The 20,637-nt window shown below is 49.1% G+C and overlaps 1 protein-coding gene across 14 annotated transcripts; it reads right to left on the bottom strand.

The window, feature by feature from the left end:
* Positions 1 to 574: 574 nt before the first annotated feature.
* KEL (Kell metallo-endopeptidase (Kell blood group)) lies at positions 575 to 19,912 on the bottom strand. 14 transcript variants are annotated; one of them, XM_047095560.1, is made up of 19 exons: positions 19,813 to 19,912; positions 19,393 to 19,480; positions 18,957 to 19,119; positions 18,500 to 18,676; positions 16,913 to 17,037; positions 16,424 to 16,570; positions 13,342 to 13,494; positions 13,054 to 13,242; positions 12,663 to 12,811; positions 11,433 to 11,562; positions 5,406 to 5,516; positions 4,156 to 4,254; positions 3,842 to 3,919; positions 3,301 to 3,401; positions 3,004 to 3,114; positions 2,794 to 2,861; positions 2,412 to 2,581; positions 1,967 to 2,062; positions 575 to 862 (listed from the first exon to the last, which is right to left on the bottom strand). In XM_047095560.1, exons 2-19 carry the CDS (start codon positions 19,432 to 19,434, stop codon positions 701 to 703), a joined length of 2,271 nt encoding a protein of 756 aa, XP_046951516.1. In that variant the 5' UTR covers positions 19,435 to 19,480; positions 19,813 to 19,912; the 3' UTR covers positions 575 to 700. The 14 variants fall into 14 exon arrangements, with proteins under 14 accessions (XP_046951516.1, XP_046951522.1, XP_046951519.1 ...); XM_047095566.1 differs by lacking the exon at positions 19,813 to 19,912 and having other exon boundaries at positions 13,054 to 13,134; positions 13,342 to 13,420; positions 16,424 to 16,472; positions 16,549 to 16,570; positions 19,393 to 19,498; XM_047095563.1 differs by lacking the exon at positions 19,813 to 19,912 and having other exon boundaries at positions 13,342 to 13,420; positions 16,424 to 16,472; positions 16,549 to 16,570; positions 19,393 to 19,498.
* Between the last annotated feature and the right edge of the window lie 725 nt (positions 19,913 to 20,637).

Genomic DNA, 20,637 nt, shown 5'->3' on the forward strand with positions numbered 1-20,637 from the left:
GCTGAGGTGGTAGCCTGGCTCCTGGATGAGGACCTTGCTATCTACTTCTGCTTCATGATAGCTTACTGACCCCCTCTTCCCCACCGGGCTCCAGGTCACTACTCCCAAGGGGAGGCGTACACACAGTTTCCTGCCTCTCGCCAGTGGCTCGTCACCTCAGGATGCAGCATCTGAGAGATCCTGGTGCTGGCCTTTCAACTGTCCATTGCCCCAGCCTGACCGCCTCGCCACGCTCTGAGCACCTTCTCCCAGGGCCGGAGACACCAGACCCACGGCCTTCTCTTTCCCACACATCTCCCGGCTCTGCTCTGGACAGCACATTAGGGGAAAGAGGCAGCAACAATAAAAGTAATAGCAGTAAAGTCCTGAAAACATTTGGGGACAGCTTTCTGAGACTTAACCAAAGCCCTTTTGTCTCTAACTGGTCTGTTTAATCGCCCAACCTTTGGCCCACTGACCTTTAGACCCATTGGTTTCTTCACTTTTCTTGTGTCTACAGAATTCTCTTGGCATTTTCTCCTCTTATCTTCTCTGACTTCTAGGCATAGAACATATTAGGAAAGAGTCATTAATGGACAGTCAGAAGCCAAGTGCCAGCTTTTATTTTTGGAAGGGAAAGGGAAAGGAGATAGCGTCTGATTCCATGGATGGGGCAGGGAGGTGTTGTTACATCTAAGTTGGAGTCTCTGTGGTAGCCAGGTTACCAGAGCTGGCAGCGTTTGGAGGGGTTCATGAGGGCACCACGCGGACAGTGGAAGTGTCTGGCAAAGGCTTGCGTGTTGCTGAGGGGCCCATGTACTCGAAGCATGGGAGGGCTGTGAGGATCCTGGGGTTCCCAGGTGCTGGGCTCCCTACACATCACCTGTGGAGAAAGAGAGGTCCACGCAGGGTAAGGAGAAGAGCAGAATAGTAGGGTCCATCAGGGTCAGGAGGACGAGGCAGACCTGGTGCCAATGTAGTGACTAGGGACAGCAGACAGAGATGAGAGCAGAGATAGGGCCACACATTTGTATGCAATTTATTGTTTTATAAGTTTATTTATTTATTTTGATAGAGAGAGAGAAAGAACGTGACAGGGGCAGAGAGAGAGATGGAGAGAGAGAATCCCAAGCAGGCTCCACACTGTCTAGTGCAGAACCCGATGTGGGGCTCGAACTCACAAACTGCAAGATCATGACCTAAGCTGAAGTCTGATGCTTAACCAACTGAGGCACCTAGATGCCCCTGTAGGTCATTTATCTGGCAGGATGTGTGTGAGGGAGGGCATGGGCTGTGTAATCAGATCATTCGTAAGTGACTGAAAGGTGGGGAGGTGGGGTTTATTGTAAAAACTCCGTGAGGGAGTCTTTTTTATTTTTATTTTTTAGAGAGGATGAGGGAGAGAGAGAGAGAGAGAGAGAGAGAGACAGAGAGAGACAGAGAGAGACAGAGAATCTTAAGCAGGCTCTGCGCTGGGTCTCAATCTCATGACCCTGGGATCATGACCAGAGCTGAAATCAAGAGTCAGACACTCAACTGACTGAACCACCCAAGCGCCCTGAGGGGTCTTTAAGTATACTGAGGAACTGGGGACAGTGTCTTTTGAGGGAGCATGTGGTACTCATGTGAGGACCTGGGGGAGGGTGAGGTCTCCAACAAGGAATATGGTCTATAGACAGTCTGTCGAAGGTTCGTTTTTTAGGAGAAATGAAAGAAGAAAAAGTTGGGCTCATCTCAGAGAGGGATTTGGCAGTAGAATTTTTTTCTGTTTTTGAAGAGGGTGATGAGTTTGGTAGAAGAATTTATAGAAATATGAAAAGATGGTCCCAAGGAGCATGTATGAAAAGATGACAGTGGGGACATCTGTGGCAGAGGGTTGGGGCTGTTTGGGGGAAGGTGTTTCAGGGAGGCACCCCTCTTCAAGCATTGCCAATAAGGTACTTATCTGACATGGAGCGAGCTGCGGAGAGAGGTGGCCGCTGCCTACCTGGGCATAGCTTCGGAAGAAGAGCTGTAGAGGGCTGAGGTCCAGGTTGGGCAGGATAGTCTCTCCGTAGTACCCTAACAGCCTCCTGCTGTACGCCTGGATATGGGGGTGGGATGGCAAGTAACCCTTAGACTCTAGACCCATGGCCACTTAGAAGTCTGATGCCCCACCCACAATGCCAAAAACCAGTTCACGGCCCTTTTGCCCAAGTTCCAAAGACACACTGGTCTGAGCCAGGAAAAAAAATGTACTTGTGAGATCTATAGATAACCTAGAAAAGAGGGATCTGTGGGGTCAGAGGGGGATTCCCAGACTGCCATCTGCTCAGTGAGGGTGTGAAGGACAGGAGGCTTTACAACTATGTTTGCACAAGGGATGGTAGAAGGAAAAACCTGTGAAGACAGAATGGCTCTCAATAGATCCTGGCCCTTGGGATTGGAGTTACCTGCAGTGCAATGGCCAGCCCCCCGATGTCGGCGGCATTCTCCAGTAGTGTCCAAGAGCCATTGAAGAAGAGTCCACTGGGTAATGGAATGGATTGGTAGTGGCGTTTCAGGCACAGCAGCGCCCCCTGTAGGGCATGGGTGTGACAGGCTGGGCAGCCCCCAGGGAGTACTGTTGAAAATGGGGCAAGGGAAAGGAATGGTGAGATATGGAGTAAGGATGAGGACCAGGGGGTACCACAGACTGGGCTAGCCCCCCAAAGCATTGCTAAAGATTCTTAACTGTGCCACCTGGAGCCCTCCCTTTCTCTTCCTTTGGCCTCGTTTAGGGCCTTCACCTGGATTCCCAATGGTCCCACCTCCCAATGGCCCACTGTTACCCACACAGCTGGGAGAAGATGTGCAGCAGCTCATGGGCCATAATGCTGCCAGCAGCGCCAAAGTTCACGGCTCTGGGAAGACAAAGGTTTATCTTACTCCGAGAGTCCTTCAAAGTTTTTGACCCCAGTTCACCAACCATGAATCCTATACATCATAATGTCTGTCCATCACCCTTGGGAAATCCCCTGCCCACCCTCATAGAACGGCCCCTACCTGGGGTAGCCAGGGTGGAAGAATGGAGGTTGGAGGAGTCCGGCTGGGAAGACCACCACATGGTCAGATATTGAATAGTAAGCACTGACCCCCCAGGTGGACACCTGCCACCTATGGGAAGAGCACGTATGAACACCAGCTCCGTCACGTATGGCCCTGCCCACCAGACATAAGGGAGGCCCCACCCTCCCAACTACTGTCACCGTTCCTGTTCCCTCAGGCCCCCAGCTTTCTTTCCTGCTAATCTTGAATAGGCATTTCTGGGATGCAGTGTCTATGTCTCCCTTGCTCCTATACCTGTGCTGGGGGAAAGACTGCAAGAAGTTCTGGACAATTCTAGCTCGGAGAGATCGGACACAGCTCAGGAAGGACTGCAGGTAGCTGGGTCCAAGCTGTATCTGGGAGGAGGCAGGAGGTGACTCGGATACACAGAGACAAATACGGATGCACACTGATATACGCCGATGGGTACATCTGAACACAGACGGTAAGCCCCGACATACAGACATCCGCAGTACAGTAGAAAGCAGCACAATGACACCACATCGACGCAGACAGGCTTCACATGAATCAGCGCACAGATAAACACACTCGGGCAAGTCCCAAGAATGTATGCGTGCATGTGTGCACACACACTTATTGTGACCTGAAAAGGTTCCTTTCTTCTGCTGGCAAGACCCACAGTGTGGATATTCACCCATAAAACCCAGCCAACACCAGGGCAAGGAAGGGGTCAGTTAGGATAGCCCAAGGCAAACAGATTGTCTGCCATTTGGGCGAGTCAGAAGGTGAGGAGAAGCTGAGGACTAATGAGGAGCTGGCAAGGGCAGGGACCCACATCGTTGTATTCCTCCCTGGCCAGTGATGGCTTCAGGGCCCATTCTGGGCCCCCCATCTTCACCTGCAGTTGGGTGACCTGGGGAGAGACACAAAAGGTAGAAGAAACCTAGCTACCCCAAGTCTATCGAAGGGAATTTCTTGTGTTCACTGCCCCGGTCCCACCTTTTATATTGTCACCAGGATGTGTGTATGGCATACTGGTGTTTACATTGCCATGTGTTCTTGTGCCTTTGCATTGTCTTTCTGTCACTGTGATCTCTGGGCCCAAAACTCAATTCCACCCTTACTTCTGTCTCTCACTCCTGGACTTACCCTATCCTGGGCCTCTTTCCGGGTCTTCTCATCCATCCAGGGAACCCTCCTGAGGCGAGTGATGAGGGTGTCCTTGATTGCAGTGAATAGTTCCATGGCCTGTGTAGGGGCCCGGATAGAGACACAGGATCAGGGTCAGCCTTGGTCTGGGTTCCTGCCCCCTGGGCCTCTAGGGAGCTACCAGAGAAGGGGAAAGAACTCCAAAGAGAAAGCAGAAAGTAATATTTACTAGGTGACTGGAAACCCAGGGCACAGAGATCTGTGGAGACAGGAAGGAGGTACCAAGAACATAAAGGGAAGGTGGGAGCTGGTCAGTCCTGAGGGTCGATAGGGGAGACAGTTCCTTTCCGTGGGGAGATCTCAGCCTGCCAGGGGAGGGAGATGCTGTCCTTACCCTTGGCCAACAATCCACTCAGAAAACAAAGGAAGAGGACCATCATTCCCTTCTCTGTTCTTGAGAACCCTTGTCCTCACACTCTTTTTATTAAGGCATGCATTTCCTCTCTCCATCTTTCTGGGCTCTTCAGCTTTCCAACAAGCTGAAGTTTTCCCAGCTTCACAACTGACTGTGTAGTTACTGCTTTCCCAGCCGTCTACCATCTTGTTTGTATCCTTTCTTGATAGAGGAAAATGGATGACAATATTTAAGCCTGAATTCAAATCCTGACTCTACTTTTTGGTAGTTGTGTGACCTTGGACAAGTTATCTAACCTCTCTGTGCTTCAGTTCTCTCTTCTCTAACGTTAGGATAATACTAGCAATTAAAGTAGTTCATGCCAAGTGCTAACAAGAGTGTTAGACACATAGTAGGCACGCAAAGACTACTCAGTACTCATTTACTTGCACTTCTTAAGATGATATCATTCCATTCTCATACCATTTCCTGTGTTGTTAAAAAATCATAGATAAACAGGGAGTAGCCATAGAGGCCACGGAGTTCAGTTTTCTCATTTTATGGTTGAAGAAGCATAAGAGCAGGGAAGTTGGGAAACTTACCCAAATTCGTGCATGTTGTATACACTTGTGTCTCATAGCAAAACTAGGCAAACCCTAGGGACACAGCATGGCCTAGCCTCCTTTGGCATCCCTCTCATAGTTCACTCTTTCTCTCTGTGACTGGCTGACACCCCCACCCTCCGCCACCCCCAACCATGCAGACCATCAAGAAGGGCACAGTGAATAGAATTAGCAGAGAATGGTTGGGTGGGAAGGGGTAGAGAGACATGGGCTGGGGAAGAGCCCTCACATACAGCACTTTGGGTTTTCGGACTGAAGGCCTCATGAATAAACAAGGCTGCCAGGGTAGGCTCGAAGAAGGTTCCTGTCTCCTCTACACACTTCATCCATCGAGGGCTGGTGGGCTGCAGAGACAAAACTCGAATGAATGGCTCCTGTCAAGGGTTCTTTCTCATCCATCTCTCCAGGTCAATCTTGTCTAGATCTTGACCCCCAGAGGATACTCTCTTTCCTGGTCTTTCTGGGTTTGTCCCACTTTACTTCATTTTCCCTTTTGGTGATACACATGGGCTATTGCTGCTTGGTAAAAAGGGGTTTATGTCTTCCAGGATTAGTCTCGTGAGCCTGGATTGGGCAAATCATCCTTATTTATTGACTATTGAATTGAACGCAAGTCCTCTCTGAGGTATTCTTCTGGAGAACAGAAAGGCTCCTGGATAGGAGAGGACTACATACCAAACCTCCTACCATAGAAGGTCTGTTGGCCACTCCATCCCCACCCGCCACATGCACCACACTGGTAGCCCAGCCAAGGCAGCCACGCTTCCATGTTTCTTTATCTAAAATGGAAACTGGAGAAGGTAATTCCTCTCTTCTTTTCTGCCCCTCTCCCTGCCTCTCCAAATGGTTACTGTGGATCATATGATAGGACCTTGTCTTATAAAGAAGAAAACGGTCAGAGTGAAAATGGGTTTTAGACCCCATACTCTTTGGTAGGAGAAGGGGACAAAAGAAAAGACTAAACATGAATTCAGAGAGCTAAGAAACTTTGGATGAAATCAGGGAAAATAGTATGAGATGATGGACATTATCAACTTCAAAGGCAGAAAGATGGTTAGACAAAAACTCAGTAGAGTCTTGGGCAACTGGGGTGTTTTTAGCACAGGGACAGAAAAAAATAAGCAACATAAGAGAGAGATGCTCAGCGGAGGGAGGGGGGGGATGTTTGTAGTGGGCTTGGATGGCTTTGAGGAGCTGACCATGAAGGGGGCCCAGAGATGACACAAGACAAACAGAGAAACATGCCCAAGGGGCTTAGGGTGAGAGCACCAGCCTGGGGGAGAGCTGAGCTGGGACTTTGAAAACACAGCTAACATGCCAGTTTGGGTTAAGTGGGATGAAGTCACAAGACTCCATTCCTGTAACTTATTTACTCTTCACAGATCTCCTCACAGGGAAGATGGTTAGGCTGCTACCATGCTTTCTGGTGCCAAAATTAGAGAGAGAGTTTGTGGGGCTTCCCACAAGAGAGGAAACAGAAATGGAAGACCAGTATTGTTGTCACAGTATTGTTGTCACTCCTGGGCCTCTGCCTGTTAGGACATTTACCATTTTGGAGGCTGCTCCAGACCTGGTTGCCCACATTTTTTGTTCTTGTCCCCTCACTGTGAGGTCTGTTAAGGACTTCTCCTCTCGTGAGGATAAGGAGTCAGATGCTTTCTATTGTGTATTAGTGGCAGCTCTAAAACACAACTGTGAAAAGCAAAGATGAAGTGAAAGGAAACATGGATCTGATGGCCATGACTGGGTCAAGGGCAGGATCTGCGGGCCACCTTCAGTGTCTGTCCATCTCCCACAGCCCTCCTGACAAAGGGCTTGGATTGGAGACTGCCTTTCATCAGGCTGTTGGTGTGGGAGGTAGGCTCTACCGCTGGAGCAGCAGCAAACGCATCAACCTTCAGCTTGGTAGTGTGATCTGCCTGCCCTTTTCACACCTCCTGGTTCTTGAGCTGTTTCCTGATCCCTTCTGCTAATGCCCACCCATTTCTCCAAAAGCTTTTGCCTCTTCCATGCCTGTGCTCATAGCTTGGGCCACAGCAGACTCCGACCTGGTTCCTGGAGAACACAGATGCCACCTCAGACTACCCATTGCTAACTCCTGTGAAACTCTGAGATTCTTTTCATCACTGTTGTGCTGGGTCACATCTCCCATGAGCAGGAAAATGACTTCCAGAATCTCTAAATAAATGTCGGTCTCAGGGATGGAGGTTGACAGGTTAAATATTCATCTACTGGGGGTTATGAGTATCCACGCTGTCTCTCAAGACATGGAATGACACAGCATACCATATGTATTAAAAATATATGAGACAAAGAGAAATATAGGGAACAATCATTTCCATAATATAAAAAAATGAAAGAAATACTTCAGATCCAAGATATTGACACCCAGTAGATTAATTTTAGGGAACAAAAGAAAAGTTGCAGATATAAGCTTAGAACCGTAAGTAATAACACTTTAAGAAATAACAGAAATCAGAAAAAATTCCAGGAGTCTGGAGGAAACAAAAATGTTCTTAAGTTGCCATAGAGGGAAAGAGATTTTGGAGATTACAGGCCAGCCAGGAATCCTTAATGCTAATTTCTAAAGGAAATTCTAGAATGAGTCATTGGACTGATCATTTTTGAATATTTGGAAAATAGTATGTAACTACTAAGGGATTTCTGGGGATCACTGAGGACAAATAATGCCAAAATAATAGCAATTTTTCTGGTTCAAAGCTTCATCAAACCAGGATAAGCTAAGAGAGCCGGAGTCATGAACTCAGGTAGGGGCCATGTGGTGATGTAACTGAGAAGCAGCCAGCATCAGGCCCATGGGGCATGGAGGGGCCAGGGCAACGGGTACAGCGCAGCCGGGCTGAAGAGAGCTGCACCACTCAGCCCCAGTCACTTGTGACCCCTGGAGAAGCCTAGTCTAGTGCTGCTCAAGCTTCCCGTGTACCACACACACACACACACACACACACACACACACACACACACACACAAATGCTGGAAATGTGACTATCAACACACCATCTCCTAATTTTTGACTTCTGGTGATTAACTAAAAGTTTGTAAAAAGCTTTAAGGCCAAGAAAACACATGTATTGGCCAGATTCATCCTCAAGGAGCTACCAAATACAACCTCTGAACAGAGAATTCAGCATTTACCAAATGTGGGTTATTAACTTAAACCCCTGCACTTCAGCTACTTGAACTGTCACTATGAGAGTACTACCTGTTCTACCTCCCTGGCAGCACCGCTCAGGAGATCAGGTGAAGCAACACATCAAAATCATTCTGTAAATCTTAATGTACTCCCTCACTGTGTTAACACTGGTTTCATGGAGGCTTTTAGTAAAACCGCAAATTGAGTCCTTGTGAATTAGATGGAGAACTCTGTGTTGGAAGATAGTGTAATTTGTGTGGCTTCATAACTGGCTGAACCATAAAGAAACATTAGTGATTAATGACTCCAAGTCCGCATGAGCTTGCCTGACCCACTCGTACGCACTCCCCACCTAGCACGCCATGTCTCTGGAGTGTTTCTCCATAACACTAATCACGCCTTAATATATTTTATTCACTTAGTTTATTGTCTTTCTTCCTTCATCAGTGCATAAGTGTCTGAGGGCAGGGACCTCTGTCTTTTGTTCATGTGGTGGTCTGAGCTGATAGCTCAGAACCCAACTCAGGGCTCAAACCCACGAACCACAAGATCAAGACCTGGGCCAAAGTCAGACACTCAACTGACTGAGCCACCCAGGCACCCCACCAGAAAACCCTTTAAACTCTCTAGGCAACTGCCTCTGTCCCACCTCCTGCATGGAGATCCACCACTGCCATTCAAAACCTCCCTCATGTGTCCCTCTTGGGAACTCTGAGCATTTGTTGTGTGAGCCAGAGTCTTTGGGGAATGCAGCTACACCCATTCATTCACTCCACGTGCAGCTGCTGTTGTGCTACAAGGACAGGGCTGGGTGGTTGCAACACAGACTGTAATGGGCCACAAAACCAAAAGTATTTACTATCTTGACCTTTGTAGAAAGAATTCTCAAACTCATTTTCTGTTTTCCTACCCACTCATTCCTCAATCCTGCATAGTATGTGATTAACAACATGTCCTCATGAGCAGGACTGATCTGTTTTGAAACCTGTTCCTTCACTTATGAGCTGTGTGGTCTGGGGAAAGTCACTTGCCCTTTCTGAGGACCTCGGAGTGTTTCTGGAGAATTAAATAAAATCATCCACGTTAAGTGTTCCATGCAGTGCCTGATACACAGTAACCCTCATATCAACTGTTGTTCTATTTGTTGGTAGAATTTGACTCAATTTTCAAGCCCAAGGACAACTATAAATCCTAATGGGTATAATGAGGATGGACACAATAGATATAACAGATGTGTAGAAGTATACAAAAGATGGCGGCTTCAGCAATTTATAAGACTTTCCTGTCCTTTAAATGTGATTTCAATATTGGCCCATTTACGTCCTTCAAGAAGTGCCATCAGACCATGGTTCTGGGATTGACAGGAAGCTATTGGTTGACAGGGATTTTGTAGCAATGTTAACTAAGAGGAGCTGGAGCCCTGTCAGCCTCATCCATGTCAAGAGAAAGGCTGGGCAGAAGCTTCTTGGGCACTTACCAACCTGAGAAAAGTCCCAAAAAGGAGTGTTTTACTGTTGTTTTGTTTGTTTGTTTGTTTCTTAGCCAAAGGATTAAGCACACAGACCCTGGAGCCAGACTGCCAGAATTCAAATCCTAGATCTACCAACTTACTAGGTGTAATACCTTGAGCAAGTTCCTTAGCTTTTGTGCCTCAATTTCCCTGTCATAAAACAGGAATAAAATGATGCACCTGCCTCATGGGATTCTTCTGAGGATTAATTCAGTTCATATCTATCTAAAGGGTTTAGAAAAATGTCTCACTCCTGGAGCGTCTGGATGGCTTAGTCGGTTAAGCATCTGACTCTGGATTTTGTCTCTGGTCATGATCTCATGGGTCGTGAGTTCGAGCCCCAGTGAGTTCAAGCCCCATGTCAGGCTCTTCACTGACAGCAAGGAGCCTGCTTGGAATTCTCGCTCTCCCTCTCTCTTTGCCCCTCCCCCCCAAATAAATAAACATTAAAAAAAGAACTTTGGGGTGCCTGGGTCGGTTAAGTTTCCCATTCTTGGTTTTGGCTCAGGTCATGATCTCACGGTTCATGAGTTCAAGCCCTGTGTCAGGCTCTGTGCTGGCAGTGCAGAGCTTGCTTGGGTTTCTCTCTCCCTTCCTCCCTCCCTCACTCTCTGCCCCTCCCCTCCTCATGCTCTCTCTTTATCTCTCTCAAAATAAATAAATAAATAAATTTTTCAAATCATTAAAAAATTTGATTTAATTTAATTTGAAAAGGAACCTATTAAAAAAAAGAAAAATGTCTCACTCCCGATACTCAATAACTACATGCCAGTCCCTGTGCACCCATTTACCCTCTTTGAATTCCACGGGTATTTCAAGTTGTCAAAGCAGTGAGTTTCTCCAAGACACAGAAATGGTCCACAAATTATGAAGGAAAAAAAACCCGTGCTTTTCAAGACTACACTGAGGCCTGTACTCAGGTTGGAGCATATCTAACATTCTAGATACCTTCACTTGCATCTGGATGTGTCCGACCTAGGATTTCAAAGTTCTTGGTAAAGGAGTGTCTCCACATCTTATGCAACACAGGAGACTTTGGTTAGTGTGTCTGGCACAGAACTACCACCTCAGATATATCAGGCTCTGCACTGTGAAGCCCATGCTATGACCCCACAGATCCCACTGGATGTCAGAGATGAACTCTTTGGGAAGCACCCTTGAACATCAAACACTGGAAGCACCTAAACAGAGGAGAGGCCACTTGCTGGTCATGTCTTGCATCCCAACGAATCCCAAGCTTTAAGTCCACGTCCTTAAATCACAGAGTTCTGGATAACTAACTAGGCAAATAGTTTAAAGGTCATTGAAAGGAAAAGCAATTGCTGATAATTTTAAAGTTTTATATTTAAACTTTAATATTCAGCAAAAGGCTGTAAAAGTAGCCAGATGTGTGCCAAAAGTTCTGGTACCTGGCATGTCGGTTCTCAACATAAGCACTGTATGCACAGCCTGTCTGCTTCTATGGAAAATCCAGACATTGAATGGCATCTGCCCCCATGCTGTCTCCATGGGAGAGATACACCAACAATTATCCCTCAAAATGACAGATGCTCCATTAGCCCCCAATCTGGGAAAATTCCTCCCTTCTCTCCTCACCATGGGTGGTCGTTGGGTCAGCTCCCGCAGTTTCTGGATCAGTGATCTGCGTGCCTCCTGGAACTTACTGTCCAGGGCTGGAGAGAGGGTCCCCACCAGCCCCAAGATCATGTGGCTCTGCAGAAAGTCTCTGTGGAGGGAAAAGAGACCCACACATACACTCAGGGCTCTCGAGGTGCCTCAAGAACAGCCTCCCCTTGTGTAGTCACCTGGATACTCCTGAAGGAAGCCCCTTCTCTTCTGTATCTATAGAAAATAGTGGCTTGACCTTTGAACAAGTCAAGAAGAGCTTTTCTTGGTGTGAGTTGGAAAATGGTCATAGAAGGAACTAGATGCAGAAGTGACTTCTCAAATTGCAGGGAGTGAAGCGTCTGGGCTAGATGAAGACTAGACTTAAAAAATGTAACAAAACAGATTCATCTACTTCCCCAACCAAGAAATCTCAGCTCACCTTAAGATGTATCTTCTAAGCACAGCAAAGCTGGGACCTGAGACCTTCCTCTGCCCTGCTGTCAACTCTCTCCAGGTCTGATTTATAGCTTTACATAAACCTGCTCACACCCACAAGAATGGTCCTTCACTTCCTTAAAAAGAATCTCTAGATGTTGCTGCCACTGAGGTACTATGAAGAAGGGCCCTGAGCCCAAGTCCCTGGAAGGAAGCCCCTGTCTTCAGGCAGTGGCCATGTAGTTACTGGGGATGGCAGACAGCCCAACAGAGTCTCACATGCAAGGGCCTCTGGATCCTCTCACAGCTGAGAAATGGCCTCTCCCCCAGCCCTCCCCCAAGAGAACCCCCAGCCTTCACCTCCTCCATCCACTGGCCCCATGGGCCTCCACCTCCTACCCCTACCTCCTAGCTGCTGACAAGACATGCATGCCTGAGCTGTCCCTAGTGACTGGCCTTCCAGCATCTCCTATAGCTTAGAGGCTCTTCAAAGACTGGGTTCTACTCCCAGCAAACCCAGGTGCTGGGCACATGAATGCCTCATTTCATGTGTGTTTTCCCTTCCCTGTGCCCCTCAAGCCTCCCATGCTTCCTGTTGCCTCCATTTTCTCTTGGGCCATTCACCCCAACACTTCTCTGCCCTCACATACCCGTGGATCCCTTCCATCTTCCTGGGAAGACCTTACCAGCATGCAGTTTCCACAATCTCCTTTGTCCCTGAGGCCTCCAGGTCCTCGGACTCTTCATCGCCCTCATACTCCCCCAGTCCCACCTGAGGCAAACCTGTATTTCAACAGCTGCTCTTCCACCAGCTGAGACATGTTTTTCAAATACTCCAGGTCATGGACTACGAGGAGCTGGGAGGGTCTCAGGGACATTGGCGTGAATGTCGCTTGCAAGCAGGACAACCAGTCGATGGCAGGGGCCATTTCCTTAGAGGAGGGACACAAGGCTGAGGGGGACAGAAAAGGAGGAGAGGAGGCAGGAGAGGGGGGTCCTCTCCCTCAGGGTTTGAGAGGGTGTGGGGAAGGGGATGGTTGGGGAAAGGGATGGGCCTGGGAAAGTTAGGGATGGAAAGGAATTAAGGAATGAGGAGAAAGGATTTCAGGAGATCCAGAAAGTTTAGGAGAGAAACCCTCCTGCCCATCCTCCTCCAGTCCCTGGTTCAAGGCACCTGCAGTTGGTCAATAGTGACCAGCTGAAAGAGCTTCTCCTGTGCCTGCTGCTGCTCCAGGGGCCTCAGAAACTGAAACAGCTGTGAGGTAATGGAGATGGACAGGAAGGCATGTTGTTGCACCTTGTCTGGGTCTCCTCCTAGCAAGGCTCCCAGCCGACTCAGATAAGCCAGGTATTCCCGCACAATCTGGGGGAGGGGCAACATCAGTCACAGCCACCAGAGGCCCCAGCCTTTCTCCGAGCATCAGAGGTCAGGGCCTGACCTTTGTCCATGGAGGCATCTTACCTGAGCATAGATCTTCTGTTCCTGCTCTTGCTTGAGGGGAAGATCAAACTCTGGCTGGTCTATCTGGACACAAGAGATACTGGAGAGAAGTAGGGAGCGTGGAGGGAGGAGAGGACAGGTGTGGGAGGATGGGGAAGGTGCTACAGGAGACAGCTTCAGGACACAGAGAAGGTGTGAGAGAAGACAGCAAGAGAGGGAGGTTTTGGGGTCGGGGGCAAGGGGGGAAAGGATACTCTTTATATTATACAGACATGGAAAATGTGAGGACCAGTTTTGGGGTGCTTGTCAAGGGAGAAGCCCACTAATCCGTGTCCTGAAGGGGGCCAGCCCCTGTGCTGGGTCCAAGTCCAGGGTTAAGGGAGGGGGAAACCATCTCAGGTGCAAAATTTAAGAGGTACTGAAAACAGTAATGAAGATCAATGTCTTAACTGATATTTTTCAAATAAAAATCAAAGCTAAAATCCATGCTGACTAAAATAGCAAAACTTTGTTCATCACAGATTTTTTTTCTGAAAATCTAGACTGTATCTTTTATCCATTTTGAAGAAAAAATATAGATTTTTTTAAGTCTGCAATAAAATTTTGGTCCATTTTAGGGGGAAAGGACCTCTTTTCCAAAAAATCCACAATTAACAAAAATTTGATATTTTTTGATCATCACAGGTTTTTGCATTGGCTTTAAAAAAATTTTTTTATTATGAAATTTATTGTCAAATTGGTTTCCATACAACACCCAGTGCTCATCCCAACAGGTGCCCTCCTCAATACCCATCACCCACCCACCCCTCCCTCCCATCCCCCCATAAACCCTCAGTTTGTTCTCAGTTTTTAGGAGTCTTATGTTTTGGCTCCCTCCCTCTCTAACCTTTTTTTTTTTTTAATTTTTAAAAATATTTATTTTGGTTACTGTTTTTGGTAGCCTCTTTGATTTTGTACATAGGTGAGTGGCTCACTTACCTCACCTGCCTGCCCCACCTTAGTCCTGGCATGTCCTTGATTCTGTTCTGATCTTTGCTCCCAAACTATGCCTTTTTCTACTCCAACTTCAATATCCCGCCCGCTCCTCGGACTGTATACTTTCCCCATCTTGAAAAATCTTTCGCTTGGCTCCTTTGTCACATTTTATGTCCACACTTTGAAGAACTAAAAGTCATCCATGACCCTTTCTTGCTCCAACTTTCTTGCCTTTCTCTTAAACGCTGTGCAATCTGTCCATTTCCAAAATGTTTTCAATACTCTCTTCTAGAAGGTTCTCAATGGTATTATCGTTTGTTTTCTGAGATCAGAAATCTCTGGAATCCATGATGATCCTTCCCTGCTGAATCACTCCTCCCCTGTCCTCTGTGGCACAGCCATGCTGGTCTCATACCCCCTCCCTGCCCCCAGGCCCCTTGGTGGGGTACTCCCTTTGAAGTCCATCCTCAGAGTCCATCCAGTCTCCAGTTGATGGTAACTGCCCTCTTCCTACTCACACCACATCAAAACTGTGGAAAACTAATTTTCCAACTTTTCCATTTTCTGCATTTACATTCAACCAGTTGCCAAGTCCTTTAGAAGCACCACGGACCATTACCACTGAGATGAAGCTGCCTAAATCTTCATTCCTGGCCTTTCCTTTCAAGTTCTACCACAATCATCTTAAACTGCTCCAAATTGCTCACCTAGATACCTCAACCACTCCAGGTTGACCTACAAAATTGCTCCCTCTGCTTACACTCAATGCATAGCCATATTTTTTCCCCCGAAGTCAGAAGCAATCACCTCCATCTGACTTCTTAGGCCAGGAATAATCAGGCCCAACCTCATGTCTTCAGCCTTACTCTTCTCTTATCTCCCACTGCACCTCACCCCTACCCCAAATCCTCTGTTCAATAAACCAGCCTTCTCATTGACCCCACAGAAGAGTCATACCATTCCAGCCTTAGCTCAGGACTTTCCCGAAGTCCTTTTCATGCCCTTAACTTCACCTTCACCTGCGTGATTCACCATGTTTCAAGGCTCAGCTCACGTTCTCCCCTCTCTGAGCCATTCCTTAACTATTTCAGATCTTAGGTACTCCCTAAAGACCACATCAGAAGCTCCTGAACATACCCTTTAGAGCTGAATTTTAGAGTGTCTCGTACTGATTAACAGCTTTTCTTGTATATTCATCCTCATATAATTTTGTGGAATTTTTGAGGGCAGGGGCCAAATAGATGGCATTGCATTATCTACAACAATACCGATGCCTTCAACATTTTTATTTATTTACTTGCTCAACAAACATCTTCCATGGGCCTCTAGATGCCTGGCCCTGTGCTAGGTCCTGAGGAACAGAGGTGAGTAAGGTATGGTCCTGTTCTTAAGGGGCTCACAGTCTTTAACACGGTCTTCAGTGATGAGAGCTTGGGAAGCTAGGAGGACAGAGGGGTCTACCTAACACATAGCTAGGGTGTCAGTGAAGAATTCCTGGAAGAGATAATAATCAAACCCCAAATTTGAAAAACATGTAAGAGTTTTCCAGGCTGAGTGTGGGAATAGCGTTGGGGAGTAGTGTTGCAAGCAAAGAGAAACGTGGATGAAAAGCACTGAGGAATATTCTTGAAGCTAGAAGTGACAGAGCATGGCTTGAGGTTTAAGGGGGACAAGGGATGTGGCAGGAGATAAAACTGGAGACTGGGGGGTTAAGAGTTAGATCCTGACGACCTGGACCTGGCGAAGCCACTGGAGGCATTTAGACAGAGACAATAGCATAATTAGCTCTTGGTTTAGAAAGGTCCCTCCAGCAAAACTCAAGAGTAGATAAGAGGAGGACAATACTGGAGATGAGGGGGCTAATTAAAAGGCTGTTGGGGGGGGTGATCCAGATAAGCAGTCAGGAAGATAGGAACTAGTTCAATCTTCACAGGACTGGCTCTCCTGCTCCCTTCTCTGATCTCACCTAGTATCCCTGACTGTCACATTGATAATTTTCCCTCAAGATAAATATCTTATCTATGTTGCCCATTTGTCCTATCTGTCCAGCCCGCAACCTTCCTCTAGGAGATGCTAGGCTAGAAGTCGAGGCAGGCCCGGTCCTGCTGTGTGCTGGTGCGCCCCTCACCTGAATGACTGGCGTGTGTGGAAGGGTAGGATGAGGTCGCAGGTAGGCTCTGAAGAATGGGAAATAACCATACTGACTCATCAGAAGGCTCAGGGTTCGGTTAAAGTCTAAGGAAGTCCAATTACCGGAGATTCGCCAGCCTCCAAGCTGGGAAGCAGAGAGACAGGGCTCAGCAGTGGGGGATGGCCTGGGAGACCTGTCCCGCCCACCCCTCCCCTTCCTGAGCCAGCTGCTACTTCCTGACTGCTACTCTGGGTGCTTGGAGCCCTCCAGGGCTGGCTCTGTCTCTATCCTTCTTTCTCTGCCCTCACCCAGGGTCCTCATGCTTCCAGAGGGTACTGCCATTTCTATCTCCCTCCTGGAACTTGGAGATGCCTAGGAAAGAGACACCCCCCTCCCTTTCTAAAAAAAAGGGGGGGGAGGGCAGCCCTGAGCATGCATGGGTCCCACGTGTTATGTATCTAGAAACCTTACTGCCCTGGGTCTCACCTCCTCAATGACTTGTCTGAGGGGGGCAGCCCCTTCGGCTTCGATGGCACCTGTGTCCACACAGGAGCTGTAGAACTGGAAAGCTTTGTCCTCCCCAGTGCCCAGGTGCCGGGAACCTGGCTTTTCTAGAAAGGAAGCATAGGAGAATTAGAGGAGAAAAGCCAAGCAGGGAAGGTGGGACAGAAGGGGAAGACTCCCAGGGAAATGGAAAGAAGGGGGGAAATACGGGGTTAAGGACAGGTCAGAAGGTGGGAGGGCTGGGTCAGCTCGATGGGAGAGTGAGGGCAGGGAGGAAGACAGAGGGGAACAAAGGAGACACGAAAGAGAAATGGGGAGGAAAAGACACAGGAGAAAAGGAAGAGATGGGAGCACCTAGCAACACCTATGGGTCCAAATGGAAGGCAGGACGGAGATGAGTAAAGAAATTAGAAACATTTGGCAAACCAGAGAACTTTAGGGCACCGGAGACAGGAAAACTCATCCAGACAGGTTTAGCAAGAAGAAACAATGTCCAGACCCTGGCTGGTGACCCAGGAAACACACACACACACATACACACACACACACACACACACGGCAGTAACCCTCATGCCTGTGCATTGCAATCACCTACCCTGTGGCACCTCCCACCCACTCAGTCACCATACCTTTCACTCTGTAGTGAGCAACAGTTTTTATCCTAAACATACATTTTCTTTTCATATCTTGGCCTTAACTGGAAGCATGGCCCCTCCAGAGAATGCCTGCCTGCAGTTCTTTTGCCCATCAAAAAGAGGGCAGAGGGACACATTCACTCCTCCCAAATTCCAGTGAATCCCGTCACATGTCCTGGACTCCCTTACACTGGAAATGTGTGCCTATCATACCTGTTCTTGTTCCCTTTCCTCACACCCTCACACCATCCTCCAACTTCCTGGGGCCCGCTTCCAACCTCCCAGATGGCCTCGGTTGCTCCCTCAGAGATGAACTCAATTCTTCGGTCTTCTCCACAGTCACTGCCTACAGGCGACTTCTGCACCCCCAGGGCTTTAGGTTGGCCCTCTCCTCTTCCAGCAAGCCCTCTGTGGCTGGATCCATTCCCTGGCACACAGCCAGATGCCTCCCCTTCTCGCCGCGTGGCCACGTCCTCCCAGCCAGCCCCAGCACCCCACTTCTTCCCCTAGAGCTTGCACACCAGTGTCTGAGGGAGGGGGTGGGGAAGTGACTGCAGGGAGAGGCTAACAGTGACCCCAGCGATAGCAGGCAGGCGGGGCTGGGGGCCACTGACACACCTGGACTTTAGTGCGGCAGGTGCTGAGCGCCATTGGCATGGGAGGTCCCAGGCGCGGGAGAAAAATGGAAGATTTAGGTGCAGCAACAGAGAAGGGGCAGATCGGTGAAATGTGGGGGGCTTGAAGAGAGGACAGTAGTCATGGGCAAGTGGCAAAGGAAAGATGAAGACAGGGACAGAGAGGAGAAGGGAGGAGGTACTGAGACGGAGCAGCAAACCAGCAGCTGTGCCACAAACCACACAGGTTTGGGACAGCAAGATAGTTCTAGGCTCAGAGACACCCACTTGCAGACACGCTTCCACCCAGCGAGCCTCACCCAGTATTTTCCGAAGTCTCCTCTTGTTCTCCTCTGCAAGAGCCTGAAAAGAGCTCTTGGTGCCTTTGGCATCTCCACAGGCAAAGCTGAAGAAGTCGGTGCAGGGGGCCACACTGGTGTTCCCAGAGGCCAGGTAACGAGCCTGAAGATCATGACACTCGGGCGTCCTGCAGGGCCCTGCCAGGTGGTGGGGGCGGGGGGAGCTCAGAGCTGGGAGAGGGAGAAAGAAAGGGCCAGGGGTCCCCCGAGGTGCTGGGCAAAGGACAGCCTGGTGGGGAAAAGGGAAGGGCCCCCCAGGAGAAGGACAGGGCCTGACTGAGCCCAGCGGGGCCAGATTGGGAGGGAGAGGGCGAGAGGGTGAGGCAGGAGGGGAGGTGAACGAGTCAGTGGGCACAAAGCCACAGAGGCCCTGATGAGGAGGGCTGGCTCGGTTGGGGGATTCCAGGATCGTGCTCACTAGGGCCACAGCTCCGGAAGATGTAGACCAAAAGCACAGAAGAACCAAGGAGCAGACTGAAAAGCAGGCCAGCCGCTAGCACCCGCCGGACCATGAACCCCGCCGTTATGTGGCGTTCCTGTGGCCACTCTACTTGAGATACTGGAGATCGCTGTGCAGGGAACTAGGAAGTGGAAAGCCACAAGAGAGAGGGGGTTGGCAGAGAGGGGTGGGGGAGAGAGGGAGAGAGGGGAAAGAAAGAGAAAGTTAGTGCCAGGGCCCCCTCGTAGAGAGATGATTCTCCTCATTCTCCCTAAACCCAACCCGTTTTGGACCCCTGGGAGATGCACAAACATGCTAAGGACCAGGCAGACTGTGACGGGTGAGAGTCTGTGGGATGTTAGAGCTGGAAGGGAGGTCACACGTCTGCCCCGCAAAGGTCAGGGACCGCACTTACCTCCTGCCTTAAGAAAGGCCCCCTTCCCCATGCCCGGCTCATTCCCCCCGGCCGGGTTCTTCCCCACTCTGGTCTCCACCCTCTTGAACTGAGGAGGAGAGAAGGGAGAGAAGCTGGGTCAGGAAGGGGTTGCATTAAAGAGAGTTATATCAGGTCTATCAGGTGGTTTTGACGCTTCCCTTCACGCGCCCGCTATCATCCCAGGGCAGTGTTCCTAGACCGGCTTCAGAACGGCCCCTCCCCTGGATGCACCCCGACTTTTCTCCCTCTCCTGACACCTCCCTTTCCTTTCCCGTTTCTGCTCTCCAAGCCTCACATTTCCTCCTCTCCCATGGGGCAGGGCACTCACACACAGTGGCCATCCACCCCCACCCTAGGCACCTGACCCCAGAGGGGAACAGTTTTCTCTAGGGGACTTGCCGTCTGTCAGTCCTCTCTGGCTCCCAGAATCCTTCCTGGTTCTGCTCTAGGTGCTGAATCTGAGAAGTGGGGTTCAGGAAATGGCCTCCCTCCTACCGCCCCCCCCCAGTTCCTCTGTACTGGAGAAGGGGAACTTCTGCCACTTGACCCTCCTGTCCCCATATACCCATGCTATTGGCCTCTGGGTGGAGTCTGTTTATCAGTCCAGAGACACCCAGACCTCTCCTCCTCCTTTATCTCAGACTCTCAGGGGAGGCAAAGGGAGGGAGTCTTCACTTCTCAAGTAATTTTGCCCTTGGGTGGCTCTTCTTGTCCTGCTTTGTGCCTTTGCTCATGGAGTTTCTTTATTTCTGGAATGTTCTTTCTTCCCTTCTTTCTTCTCTGATTGAAATCTTCCGGATCCTTCGATTCTCAGGTAAATGCCACCTTCCCCCAGGAACTCTCACAGCTCGGAGTCCATTCCCCCTGCTCCTGGGAATGCTCGATGGCTCTCAGGGTGTCATAACCCTGCTGTTTGCAGGCAGAGCAGAGCAGTGCAAAGAAAATCCAACAAACCAGGAGACCCAGATGAGCTAATTATTAGCCCTGTGATAATAAATAAGCCATTTAAACTCTCAGGCAGGTAAGAAAGTTTCATCATCTAGAAAATGAGTCTAATGTTTGCCTTGCCCCTGCCCTGGGGTCTGATACCTTCTCCAAAAGAAGGAGGCATTACCATGCCTTTCATTCAGCACTCTCTTCCACAGACATCTTCACCTCCCTAGTGATGGCAAATCTTTAGTGGCCGGGACAGTGTCCCTTTTTCTTTCATGTCCACTTGAGATG

The sequence above is a fragment of the Lynx rufus genome, unplaced genomic scaffold, assembly GCF_022079265.1.
Source record: "Lynx rufus isolate CCGP_SWC_20201006 ecotype Redwood Valley unplaced genomic scaffold, mLynRuf1.p SCAF_4, whole genome shotgun sequence".
NCBI lineage: Eukaryota > Metazoa > Chordata > Mammalia > Carnivora > Felidae > Lynx > Lynx rufus.

What these genes read in the sequence shown, in the direction of transcription:
- KEL (XM_047095560.1), bottom strand. Translation starts at nt 19,434, where the DNA reads ATGAGCCGGGCATGGGGAAGGGGGCCTTTCTTAAGGCAGGAG. An exon ending in GGCCTTTCTTAAGGCAGGAG is followed by an intron (nt 19,120 to 19,392) that starts GTAAGTGCGGTC and finishes TCCACTTCCTAG; the next exon opens with TTCCCTGCACAGCGATCTCC. An exon ending in GGCTGGCCATTGCACTGCAG is followed by an intron (nt 2,063 to 2,411) that starts GTAACTCCAATC and finishes CCCCATATCCAG; the next exon opens with GCGTACAGCAGGAGGCTGTT.